The sequence below is a fragment of the Cetorhinus maximus genome, chromosome 11 (genome assembly GCF_964194155.1).
Source record: "Cetorhinus maximus chromosome 11, sCetMax3.hap1.1, whole genome shotgun sequence".
Taxonomy (NCBI): Eukaryota; Metazoa; Chordata; class Chondrichthyes; order Lamniformes; family Cetorhinidae; genus Cetorhinus; species Cetorhinus maximus.
Window position 1 is genome coordinate 109,912,153 of NC_135889.1, and position 13,759 is coordinate 109,925,911.

General features: G+C 42.7%; 1 protein-coding gene across 3 annotated transcripts in view; it reads left to right on the forward strand.

Moving 5' to 3' along the window:
- The window catches only part of klhdc3l (kelch domain containing 3-like), a 44,811-nt gene extending 33,838 nt beyond the window's left edge, over window positions 1-10,973 (forward strand). For 2 of the 3 annotated variants that reach the window (XM_078552585.1, XM_078552586.1), the window contains exons 5-8: window positions 2,848-2,897; window positions 5,795-5,915; window positions 7,562-7,748; window positions 9,170-10,973. In XM_078552585.1, the coding sequence (XP_078408711.1) occupies window positions 2,848-2,897; window positions 5,795-5,915; window positions 7,562-7,748; window positions 9,170-9,935 (1,124 nt within the window). In that variant the 3' untranslated portion in view covers window positions 9,936-10,973. The remainder of the gene's footprint in view (window positions 1-2,847; window positions 2,898-5,794; window positions 5,916-7,561; window positions 7,749-9,169) is intronic. The other variant, XM_078552587.1, reaches the window with a different exon arrangement.
- The last annotated feature ends 2,786 nt before the right edge of the window (window positions 10,974-13,759 follow it).

Below are 13,759 nucleotides of genomic sequence, written 5' to 3' on the forward strand. Positions count from 1 at the left end.
CCGTTTCTGAAATCCAGTTTTTTGAATTTTGCCGTGACGGAATGAAGGCCCAGTTGAAAATTTTCTGATACTTGTAAAAGTTCAAAATGACGAGATTTTCAAACAGGTTAATGGATGAAGCACCATAGCAGAATAAGTGCCTGGAATTTGGCAGTCTCATTCAGCGTCAAAGCAATTCCAAGATTGGCATTTGGATAGTATACTAGTTCATCTTCAATGGATGGGAGTTAGGCAATTATGCAACAACCAGCAACCTCATTTGCCGAAAATGATGCTTAGTTTGCCTAATATTTTCCTATATATACTATGCACTTTGGCAGGAAGAATAGAGGAGCTTCAAATGCTTATCTATTCTATCCTTGCAAGGATGTAATGCTCTCTGCTCAACTATTGTCTCTGGCAAAACATTCTGCGCTGTAATAAATCTGTACAAGGAAATTTCTCTTAACCTCTCTGCATGCTGTCTTAGTGATTTTTAAATTGATTACCCCTTCTAACTTTTTTTTGATTCGTTCATGGGATGTGGGTATCACTGGCAAGGCCAGCATTTGTTTCTCATCCCCCATTTCAGAGGGCAGTTAAGAGCCAAACACATTGCTGTGGATCTGGAGTCACATGTAGGCCAGACCAGTTAAGGATGGCAGATTTCCTTCCCTAAAGGACATTGGTGAACCAGATGGGTTTTTACAACAATCGATGATGGTTCGATGGTCGTAATTAATTTGAATTCTGCCAGCTGCCGTGATGGGATTTGAGCCCTTGCCCCCAGAGCATTAGATTGGGCCTCTGGTTTACTAGTCCAGTGACATGGTGACTATGCCACCATCTCCTGCTTCACTAGTCAGAGCAAAAGGTATTACTCTGTTCGTCCAATCAAAATGCTTCATAATGTGAAAAACCTAATTACTAGATGACTGATGGGAGAGATTAGGAGATTGTCTTTTACATGGCGGGTTGTTAGGAGGTGGACTGCCCTCTCAGAAGCAATGGTGGAAACAGAACTCTCGACAGTCTTTAGAAAGGAATTGGATAACTAGTTTAAAAAAATAAAAAGGATATGGGGAAAGAAATGGGAAAAGGGTTTGAGTGGATAGCTAGTGAGATGGGATAAATGGCCTCTATCTGTGCTGTAGAATTCTCCAATTGTACCTGCTAGTTCCTAACATTGAAATTTAGCCACTCTTTAAAGGGGATTCTGTGCTTATGGTGCAGCCAACTCCTCTGTTGCTGACTTCAGGGCACTGTGCAGCTGCTAGTATAACTCCAGGCCAACTGAGCATCACAGTAGACAGATGAGATTGCTGGTTGTCGCACAATTTCAGCCTAAGTTCCATCCTTAGAAGAATACTCATACTGCACGAGTATGCTGCCCAGATGCCATTCTTGGAATTGCTGTGTCGCTGAATGAGACTGCCAAATTCATGGCACTTATTCTGCTATGGCGCTGCATCCATAACCTGACTGAAAATCTCTTCGTTTTGAACTTTTACAAATTGGAAAATTTTCAACTGGGCCTTCACCCCTTCACAGCAAGATTCAAAAGCCAGGTTTCAGAAGTGGTGACAATTGTCTAACTCAGTCTACCATCCAATTCTACCTCATCATCAATTTTTTAAAACAAAAATCAAGTTAGTCTCTTGTTAGCCGTTTAGCCAAAGCAAGTTCTCACAATTTTGCAAAGTGCAAATATCTTTTTACTGCCAGAATGCTTGTCAGTTGGTGGGTCATATTCATTGCCTTTATGTGTCTGCATTAAGAGGCAGACACTTAGGGTTCTTCTAAGATTAACTCGTAAGAAATCTTCTGATGTGTGAGCATATTTTAATTTAGAACAAACTTATTGTTGGTAAATTGAGGCGTTGCATAACAAATTTACTAAAGCAACTCTAATTGTTAGGGTTGCCCAATTGCACGATGAGAAACTGGACTAAAGCGCCAAACCTCTCTGCACACTGAAGTTCTCTCCCATACCCCTTCGCCCTCCCCACTAACACTCTCCCCACATTCAAAGGAGCTTCCTCAAAAGCTACCTCTTTGGCCATTCATCCCCTAACTTCTTGCCCTCTTCTTCCTGTGGTCGCTCAGTGCACTCCCCCCACCCACTCTCCTGATAAAGCACATTGGGGCATCTCATTCAGTGCAATATGTTGTAGACTGCTGCCTGGACGTGATGCATGAAAGTATATCTACAAAATGCACTGCATCACTGTGAATCCTGAAAGGTCTGCTTGAAAGTTTAAATGAACGTGGTCTACTGAACAATTAGATTTTTGGAAAGAAATATCTTTTTGTTGGCCGTGGTTCAAATGTGGATAAAACAATGAGTGAATTCTCCTGTATTTGTAATCGTTTGCTGTTCTTCTGCAGTAACTGGGAAAGGAATAAGATTCCAAGCCAAGGGTCAGCAATACATCAACAACAGAATAATTTTGTATTTTTCTGCGAGTAACTTATTAGAGATGTTACAGTGATCGAAATAATTGTCAAAATGAGAAGTGTGCTTAATAGTATAAATCCATTTTATCCTAATTGAAAGCGGTAGTTTCCAGTACAAACCAATGTTTCATTTCATTTGCTTTGTACAAAAATGTAAAGTTAAACAGAAATTAGATAAGAGATCTGATGTGTTGGGGAATTCCACAAGCTTGTAATTGGGAATGGTTTGAATCTGAAGAACTTGCAGAATCTTGCTTTCTTTGATTGGCGCTTTCTCTGGGCCACTTTTGTCCAAATTCACAATGAAACACTTCATTTTGTGACCGATAAACTCAGTGAACTACCCTCTTGTGGTTCACACAAGTAGTTGCAATTGATGTTGGAGTTTAACGAAGGTTTTATTTTTAATAGGCAGTGTGAGATGGACTTGGTGGCACAAGACATTTTCAAGTGAGATCACGGTAAGAATTTCTTCTCATTCTGTGAGAGGGAGGGTGCTGATATTTACATTTACTTTTCAAACGCGAAGCGAGATCAAGACCCTGTCTTCCCCCTTGGTCGAAGTCGAAGGTCCCACGGCACAATTTTGAAGAAGAGCAAGGGAATTTTCCCAGTATTTTAGCCAATATTTAACCCTTCATTTTTAAAAAAAAACATATTATCTGGTCATTATCACGTTGCTGTTTGTAGGAGCTTGCTGTGAAGAAATTGGCTGCTACGTTCCCTGCATTACAACAGTGACTACACTTCAAAAAGGGACTTCTTTGGTTGTAAAGTGCTTTGAGATATCTCATGGTCATGGAAGATGCTGTATAAATGAAAGCCCTTTTTCTTTTACCTGAAGTCAAATCTTGCAGCCATGATTTACTAATTGAATGCTATGGTGAGATTTGAACCCTCCTCCCCAGAGCATTAGCCTGGGCCTCTGGATTACTCATTCAGTGATGTTACCACCACTCCACTGTCTCACCATTGTTCCTAATTCCACCGCTCTGCTGTCAGACTGCTTGACATCCAGACTTGCATGAGGTGCAGTTTCCTCCAGCTAAATATTGGGAAGCCCAAAGCCATTACCTTCAATGCCCCACCACAAACTCCAGCACTCTTTACCTCGATTTCAGCTCCCTCTCCAGCCATTGTCTCAGGCAAAATTAAGCCACAGGGTGTAGGTTGTAGGAGGGGTCACCCCAAGCTAAGCTACCAAACCAAAATCTTTCCATATAAAGAACCATCTACCTGCACTACTGTAACATTGCCATTCTCTGTCTCTGTCTCAATCCATTTGCCACCGAAGCCCTCATCCAAGCCTTTGTCACCTATAGATTGGTCTATTCCAATGCAATAGGGTCCATCCTTCCACCTTCCACAAATTTCTGCTCATCCAAAACTCTGCTGCCTATATCCCAACTGCACCAGGCTCCCAGTGGCTTATCATAGCTGTACTTACTGACTAACATTGGCTGCTGATTCCCTCATCACCTCTAATTCAAAAGTCCCATTCTTAAGATTTCTTGCCCCATAGGTTTCACATTGTCTGATCCCATTCTCCTGCTAGCTTCCCATAATCTTCAATCTTTTCCTTCCTTTGTTACGATCCCCTTAGAGACCAATAACTTGGGGTGGAGAAATTGAACTTCCAGTGACTGACTGAAAGGATCACAGGACAAGATTTTAAGTTTTAAGACATGTACTTTAACAAATGAATTAAAAGCAACATTGACTAAACACTATTTTTGTAGGCAGCTTATACATTAAGCTACAGAAAAGAACTTTCCTTACGTAACTGTTTACATGTCTGAAAATCCCATGTTACGATTGTGCTTTACACTGTCTCTTAAATGGACATTTCACTCTCCAGGAAACTGTCCAAAGCGATTCTTAGCTTCCAAGGACTTTTCTCCTTCTTTTCCTTTCCTAGCCAGGCAATTCCTAATCCTAGAACTGACTTCAACGGGGAAGAACAAATTGGAGATTCTTCCCTCTAGCCAAGAGAGGTGAATCTTCCTTTCTCATATCAGTCCTCACGAACTCGGTCTCTTCAATCTGAGGGCAATCTCCCACCCTTTTTTTTATATTCGTTCATGGGATATGGGTGATGTTCACTAGGTCAGCACTTATTGCTGACCCCTTATTGCTTTTGAGAAGGTGGTGGTGAGCTGCCTTCTTGAACCACTGCAGTCCATGTGTTGTAGGAACACCCACAGTGCTGTTAGGGAGAGAGTTGCAGGATTTTGACCCGGCAACAGTGAAGGAATGACAATATAGTTCCAAGTCAAAATAGTGTGTGAGTTGAAGAGGAGCTTGCAGGTGGTGTTGTTCCCATGCATCTATTGCCCTTGTCCTTCTGGATGGTAGAGATTGCGGGTTTGGAAGGTGCTGTCGAAGGAGCCTTGATGAGTTGCTGGCAGTGCATCTTGTAGATGGTACATACTGCCACTGTGCGTCAGTGGTTGAGGGAGTGAATGTTTATTGAGATGGATGGGATGCCAGTCAAGCGGGTTGCTTTGTCCTGGATGGTGCCGAGTTTCTTGAGTGTTGTTGGAGCTGCACTCATCCAGGCAAGTAGGGGAGTATTCCATCATACTCCTGACTTGTGCCTTGTAGATGGTGGACAGGTTTTGGGGAGTCAGGAGGTGACTCTCCATATACTCTCCATAAAATTCTCAGCCTCTGATCTGCTCTTGTAGCTATTTCTCATGGTGACTGACAGGCCCAGCATTTTCTCTGCTTAAGGTGTAGATCAGCTGCTTTTATCTTTCTGCCCTTTCTCTCTCTCTCTTTCTCTCTTTCTGTCTCCCCTCTCTCTCTCTCTCTCTCTCTCTCTTTCTGTTTCCTCTCTCTCTCAGATTCTTTCACTCTGACTTGTTTCTGTCAGGTTCAATGATATCTTGGAAAACCCTGTAAGCCAGGGCTCTTCCCCTTTCAAAGCCCATCTCGATGGCAATGTGAGTGACATGGGTTTTGTGTCTAGGTAGAAATGCTAATTAATTATCCTCTAGACCCCCCCCAACTTCTTTCCATCTTGGAATTAAATAGACAGTTTAAATTATAACCATTTATAAAACTTGACGTTCTTAACACCTCTCTGTGGGACTTGGAGACGTATAGTCTACTCATAGCCATCAATGATGCTCTTGCCATTGTCTACAGGTGTGGACATCTTGCACCTTCTTCCCAATAAAACAACCTGGGCCCCAACTTTAACAGTTAACAACCAATTTTTTCACTTCAGATAATTATTCAGTTCTCCGGGGTGCAAGATTACTGGTTATCTGCCTCTACTACCAGATCACAGTGCATAGGGTGCTGAAATAGAGGAAAATGCAATTAACCAACGATTTCCCTTTTGTTTCTTCAGAAACAGATACCCAGGAACAGGAAGGGGCACACGGCTGTGGTGTTTGAGTCTCAGATGTATGTATATGGTGGTTATGTCGATATAAAGGGACCCTCACAGGAATTCTGGAGCTTTAATTTTGGTGAGTGGAAATACCAGCTAGTCATTCAAATTATTTTAAGTGTAAGTTTTTTTTTTTCAATATTCAAAACATTGAGCATAGAGTCAGTACTGTCCATTGCAAGACTTGAGGGGAATATGAGCTAATGGTTTCCATGCTGCTATTTGATCTGTTCTCTGTTAAGCATTGAAGGGTTGTATTCTGTTCTATTTTGGGTCTTGAATTACAAGTACGTTTTTTGCCAATAGCAAACTAAAGCTAACTAAATTTATTGCGAGTGTCGTGATTTTTATTTTCTCCCTGATGTTTTCCCTTCCTCCGCTTCCTTTCCTGAAGAGATTAATTTATTCCTGCATGCACAGGACTTGTGGATACTGGCTGCCATCCAGTACTGCCCATGCCGCCATTCTTCATGTGGTAGGTAGGCCCTTTGAGCACTGGGGTAGCATCGGAACCTCAGCCCACTCGTCACCTAAAATCCCATCCACCATGCGCCTTCGGCCAGCTGGATTCCCGGAAGACAATCCAGGAGCAGGAAGCCTGGTCAATGCAGGGACACTGAGCCCAAATGTTAGCGCCCCTGTTGAAGCCACAGCTGAGATCAGTTCACTCAGCGCACAAAAGGAACTTGAAGCTGCCACCTTTATGATTTGTATGCCTCAGCTTTTCATTGGATAAGCTCAGTGAGCCGCGCATAGGGTGACCATTTGACCGACGGTGCAGCATCAAAGGCAGGAGCTTGAGAAGCCAACTTGAAAGGTTTTACTAGCAGTGAGGAAAACGGAAAGCAGCCTGTGCTCCCTTTAGTTTCCTTGGTTTCCTATGGCACTGAGAAAGGACCTGTTACCCATTTGCCCTCTGAATTGGCAAGATTCACCCAGCATTTGTAGTATCAGGCGTGTGCAAAGCCTCACATCACACCACTGAAGTGCTGTGGCAGCCAAAGGCAGCGGCTGTGAGGATGGCTTTAAGTCATTGTGTGACACTAAAATAAAAACAATCATTCCCTCTGCATATTTTACCCTTAATTAACAGTCGTTTTGAGTTTGATTATTTTTGTGTCCGCGTTGTGCAAGCTGCAAATGATACTGCAGCTGGCACAACAGGAAACCACCAGTTGGCCATGGCCTCTGTTCAGTTGGCACAATGAAGCAGGAGCATGTGTGTTAGCCATATAGAAGATATAAACCAAATAAACACAGCAAGACAAATTAGTTTCCAATTGACTAAAAGGAAATTTAGCACTAACATCAGGGAGCTCTTTGTATCAAGAGGGATTAACACAGGCAATGCACCTAAGGTGGAGTCCAATATGGAATCAGTTAAGGAACAGTCGGAGGCAGCAAGTCATCTCTCGAGAGATGAGCCCGACTTGCCAAAGAACTTTTTACGCTTATCTTTTGAATTTGGGACAGTTTGTAACAGAGATGGAAAGGTTAGTATCCCCAAGATGGTGCGTTTTTCAACATCCTGCTACAATCATTGTCCCAAAGGCAAACTTACTGGCAACATCAGCCCTGGGTGGCCGATCTAGACTCATCTGACTAGAAAGAAAAGCACTCAAGAAGCGTTTGGAACGAGAGTCACAGATAACATATTTTCAAAATAAGCTAACTTTGTAATTTTACATCGCCTTTTTAATGTTATCAAAATACTTCTCCTAACAGATGCCAAGGATTGGTGCCCAGTGTTTACGCCCTGTGGTGATGTGGGTCCCGGACCTCGATACAGTCACTCTGCAGCTGTCTATAGGAGAGGAATGTACTTGTTTGGGGGACTGGTAGGACTTGTGGAACAGAATGACTTTTGGAAGTGGGATTTCAACAATGGCATTTGGTCCAGGATCAGAGCACGGTAAAAAGGGATTTCAACAGTAGCACATGATCTTGGTTCAGTGCGTGGCAGATAGGTCTAATTGAGTAAATCATCCTGAAGATAGTTTGTTCGTGAAATAAATCTGCATCTTAAAATTGTTCATTATCCTTACGTCTGTAACTCTCCTCCAGACCTGCACCCCCTCAAAGGTTTCTGCGCTCCTCTATTCTGGTCCCTTGTACTTCACCAGCTTTCATCACTCCACCATTGGAGGCTGTGCCTTCAGCAACCAAGGTCCTGAACTCTGGAACTCCTCCCTAAGCCTCCTCTACCCATCTTTCTTCCTTTAAGAACAGCCTTAACGCCCAGCTCTTTGTCTAAGGTTTTGGGCATTTGTCTTAAAACTTCGTATGTGGCTCAGCATCAAATTTTTTTTGATGATGCTCTGGTGAAACACCTTGGGACATTTTACTATGGTCAAGGTGCTATATAATTGCAAATTGCTGCTGTTTGTACAGCTCTGTCTGTAGGTGTCTGAGCTCGACCCCTAGTGAGAAAATCGGAATATTTTGATACAGGTAAAAATCATTTAAGTCTGAAAAGCCCAAACTTTTTTGACAGATTCAACACCACCTCAATTGCTTCTTTTTAGCTGAAATACATCTAGTTGCCAAGCCCATTCATGTAGTCTGACCTTTCCTGATATTCAGGAAGCCCGTGGCTCTTTTGTGAAGATGTTCTGCCTCTTCCTTTCTTAACTCCACATTCGCAATTTATAACTTGCGGTCACTTGGTAATACAGAAGTTGAACGTTGCTGTAAACAGAGACGTGTTGCTGAAGCTTTTTGTCTTGCACTCATCAGGATGCTAAGTTTGTCTTGATGAGTCCAAGATGAAAAGCTTCGGCAATGTGTTTCTCTTTTCAAAACACTTCGTAACTTTTGAACTCTTTACGGAGTACAACAATTTGCTTGCATTAACTTTGCCATACCCCTTCATTGCCATGAACGCTTTGTTTGGAAGTTCTGCCCTTTCGTCAAGGACACAATTCCACCATCCTGAACCTTTCTTCTTAATTTAATTCACACTGCCGGAACACACATGTACTTAGAGTACACTGGCAGCCATATGCCAGAAATCTTTCCTTCCTTCCTCTCGCTATCCCACCTTGTTCTCAGTTGTGAGAAGAGCAGGTCGGCCAGGGTCAATGTTATCTCATTTCTTTCGTAAAGAACATTCCTTGTGTTGGTGCCTGGCCTCTGGTCCCAGCCTTTCTCAGATCTGCAGTTCAACACATGGGTGAATGGCAGACATCACCCTGTGCCCTATCCTCCCACTGACATACAGACTGTGCCTAATGTGAACTTTGATTCCTGGTAGATTAGTAAAAGCTTGAAACTATATTAATGCAGATCATGATTGTATATTGAATAAGCTTGTTCATTGTTTATTTCTCACAGCTCTGGGCCTCACCAGTTAGTGGGTCACTCTGCTGTTGTATACCAGGACAGCATGTTAATCTTTGGAGGAGGAAGGGACCATAACAACTCTGACAACAGCCTATGGAAATTTCACCTGAAAGCACAGACCTGGGAGAGATTAAACCCAGCAACAGACACAAGCCCACCACCCAAAATCTATCACTGCACAATAGGAGTTGGTCCCAGCTTCCAGGAGAAACACATTGACGAATTCTCTCACACATCAACTCCAAGCTTCATCTGTCATGACAACAGCGTCGGCCTTCAAGACACACGCAATGGAAAGCCCCTGGCTGCCCTGAAGGGGGCCTGCTGCTTGAATTTTTCCACACAGGCGCCAGGATACTGTAGCCCATCGGCAGTAAAGCTCAGAGCCAAAAACACATATTCAAACATCGAGATGAAAACATTTAGCGTGCAGAGTACTGAAAGCAGGGAAAACCTTCTAAGCTTGACTGCACCTGATCCCTTTGCCCCTGAGTGGGACTGGCAGTGCGAGAACGGCCACCAGGTTTCAATCCAACCAGAGGAGCTGCCTCCTGCAGATGACAGTACTGAGGAGTACAGTGACAACGGTGTTTTGGGAGAAGCCAGTACACTCTGCCTTGACCAAGGTGATGCGGCACTCCACTCAAGGGATAGTCTCCCAGAGGTTCTGCTGATTGTAGGTGGTAAACCATTATCTGAAAGTGGCTGCATTTCACTGTGGCAGATGAAGCTATGTGAAACATTTTTAAAGTGCTAATTTAACAGGGAAGAAGGCCTAAAAAAAAAACCTTACCAACTTCACACACGGTGTGATAACAAAATAATTCACATCAAAGGGTAATTCGTATTTTTGTGGCGTGCACGGTCATAGAAAGGTCTAACGTTACTGAGAGTTTTATTTGTACTTTTTGCTATTGTGCTAATCAGCTAATTCAGAACAAACATTTTCTAACAAGCTTTTATATTTTTATAGACTTTTACATAGTGTGTGACTCTTGTAAGCTAAAATATGCAGGCAGACAAATTGTACATATTTTTATCGAATCTTGTATTTGTCAGGACATTGCCTAATGTGCATCTGACAGAAATGCGGGACGTATTAGGATAAAAGCGGGTTTTGTTATGCAGCTGGAGTGGCAGATGCACCTATTAGGCTTTCATACTCACAAATCTCTCCCATTTATACTGATCGCTGGTGGTAGGAATTGAACCAAGATTCCTGTGGATTACATAAAGGAAGCCTAATTCATGTTGATTCTGTGATCAAGCTTTGCTGCGGATTTACGTTAGCTGTGGCTAATTTAAAAATGCCTGGCGATAGTACTGCCAAAAGCCTTGTGGGCAAAATATGGAGAGGTCCCTTGGCATTCTAGATAGCATTGGGCAGTGTTGAGTTGGGGGTCGGTGGTGGGGGTGGGTGGTAACAGGAGACAGGCTTCATTCTTTTGTCTTGGCAATTTTTACTTATGCTGTTCTTAATTATAGGTTTTGGCAGGGATGGTAAGCAATGGATTTCATTTTCTCTCCCTTCCCCCCTCATTTTCTGACATTGCTACTTCCAGTTACAAATGTCAACTACTAAACTGATGTTCTCCTTCAGCCCGGTGCCCTTAAAGAGCAATATCTTGCATTAACATTCACCTTGCCTATCAACACAAAGATCCACACACTGTGCAGTTGTGCAATTTGGGGTCACTTGCTCCTTGGTGTAGTGTGAAGCGATCAAGTTTGATTCCCAGTCTGTGTTGTGTAAGATGGTCTCAGGCAGGTAGACATGCTACAACTGGCCTGACGCAGAGGGGTCGGGATGGGTGGGGGTTGCTGAAATCAGTCAGGGATCCCAACCCTATCTCTCTCCCGCCCCCCCCTCCCATTACTGGAGCCCTGCAAGAAAGCACCATGCAGGGACTGCAGGTTAGCAGCAGCTCAGGCTGGTCCGCTCCTCCTCCAGTTAAATAGCTGCTCCACATTGTCCCAGACGTGGGCATGAAGAATGGCCACTTAGGCGTGCTGTAGGCAGGCACAAGGGGACCTGTCTCCCCAATAACAGCTGGTGCTTTCAGTGGAAGGAGAAAGGAGTGGCAATTGACAACCAATGTGTTTGAAGAAGGGATTGATTCAATGGAGTCATTGTATGTTAAATGGCACAACAGTGGGCCAGAGGCAATAAGTACCAGTGTGGTGACTGGTGAGTGTATTCATATTGGAGAGATTGCACTGGGGTCTAACTAGAGACCAGGATACAGGCTGCAGCTTGATGCATGCTGCCAATATCTTGTTATTTCCTTTTGTCATTCACTGAACTGAAATCATCCTTGTTGTTTGTTGCACTTTCCTTCATTGCAGCAGATCAAATAAATGGTCCTTCATCGGCCAGCTCAGGTTTCATGAACACACAAGGCAATGTTTTCCTCTAAAACCCACAGCACCAGTGGGGATGTGAAATCATCACGTGCTTGACGCTTTGGATTCCAGAGGAAGCTCTGAAGGGGTTGGGGTCGGGGGGGGTGGGTGGTGATGCACTTTGTAACTAATGAGGAGAAATACAGTGAAACCTAAGTAATCGAGGAACCTGTTTTAAAAGTTGACACAGGAACTTTGTTAACCTGTTGCTATCTGGGAAGAGCTCAAATGACAAGAAAAAAGCATAGAAGACTTAAAAGCAAAATATATCAAAAGTGCAGGCATTACCTGAAAGAGAAAAGCAGGTTATGTTTTGTCCCACAAGATACTTTGCCAGAGTTCTGGTGAATACCGTATATACTCATGCAGTAGTCGAATTTTTGAAACCAATTTTTTAAGCTAAAATTCATGGGGTTGACCCTCACACAGGTAATGTTTCTGAGGGGGTTGGCACAACATCTTGATTTGGGCCTGAGTGAAATCCAAAAAAAACGACTGTTGCAATGGAGTAAAATAAAAATCAACAGCACTATAGAATTCATGTTAATGATCTAACATTTAATTATTTCATAGCATTACAAACTATATGTATTTCACCCATATTAATTACATAACGTATAACCATTTGAAGCATTTGTTTACCGGGACTCATTTTCATTAGTATTTATACGTTCACGATGAAATCGAATCACTGACATCTCCAGCATTATACTTTGGGTTCTGAAATTTTTGGGCTTTGATCCCTGAAAAACCAGGTTTGACTTTTACACAAGGTGCATAAAAAAAATTATGGGTTTTTTTTTGGGCCAAAATTAATGAGCTCGACTTGTACACGAGTATCATTGGTAATATTGATCATCAGAAGTCCTTGTGCACAGGCTAGTTTGCTATTTCCCCTGATGCTTATGAGAATACTTATATAGATAGATAATAGCAAGTGCTAAATGCTTGTCAATAGAATTTATAGAAATAAATTCTATCCTGCAGGCTGCTTTCTATAATCTGTTAAACCATTGTGCCTGATTATGAAGTATGTGTGGCTTTAAAGGTGTCACTGGATGTGGAATGGTTGGCTGTTTGGCAGCAGTAATGCAGTGTTGCACCTGAGGTAAATGTCTTAGGGAATTTGGCCTCTTCACTTATGTAGAAGAAAACTGGGGTGGAGGTTGCAAAGAAGGAAAATACAGCCCAGTATAAAGAATAAAGACAAAAACAGAATTACCTGGAAAAACTCAGCGGGTCTGGCAGCATCGGCGGAGAAGAAAAGAGTTGACATTTCGAGTCCTCATGACCCTTCAACAGAACTAAGTAAAGAGTTGCTACCCAGAGAATGGATTTTAAATCAGTCGACAGCTATGAGAGAGGAGCAAGTCACTTCCCAGGGAAATCTATTTTAATTCAGTTGACAGCTTTGAGAAGGACGTGGGTCGATGTATATTCAGCAGGTCGATTGTGCTATTTTAACAGCACTGCTGGACTTTTTTTCTCCCCAAGGGACGGAAGAACCTAATGTTCCTTAAACGAAAGGATCAAGAGGTTGCAGGGGTAGGGTGGGGGGTGTTGGAGGGGGGGGGGGGGAAGGATGAGTCGATGTTACAGCAGGCGTAAATAGACTTTGGGTGGAGTCATCCTGATGGGCCAAAAGGTCTTTTCTCACTTCCAGACTTTGTCACTGTGGTACATCCCATTCTACTTAAATAACAATCACTGCACTTCAGAGAGGGGAAAGTTGGGAAAGAGAGTGGGCCTGTCACCTCCTGTATTCATGTGGGGTATTGTTGGGGTATGTACGGTGTGACTGGAAAATTGTTCCAACCGTGGGCACTAGAACCTATAAACCACTGTTAGAAAACCCTGCACATGACATAAAATTCAACCAAACAATCCTGAAGACAGAGCTTAAATTATTATCTTAAACTCATTGTCTGGCATTTTAAAGTGTATGGTTCATTTTTAAAAGTATTATTTATAATGTTGTGCATAAGGCCCTTTGGATGTTTTAGACACAGTAAAGTTTTTAAAAAATACAGTGGCTTAGGAGTGGAAGACAAATGGCACCAGAATGCAATTAATGTACCATACATTATAATTAGGTGTTACATCACACTTGCGTCATTTATTTACTGTCCTTTATTCTTTAAAGCCAGCGTTATTTTCAGTCCACCAGAACCCCGTGAT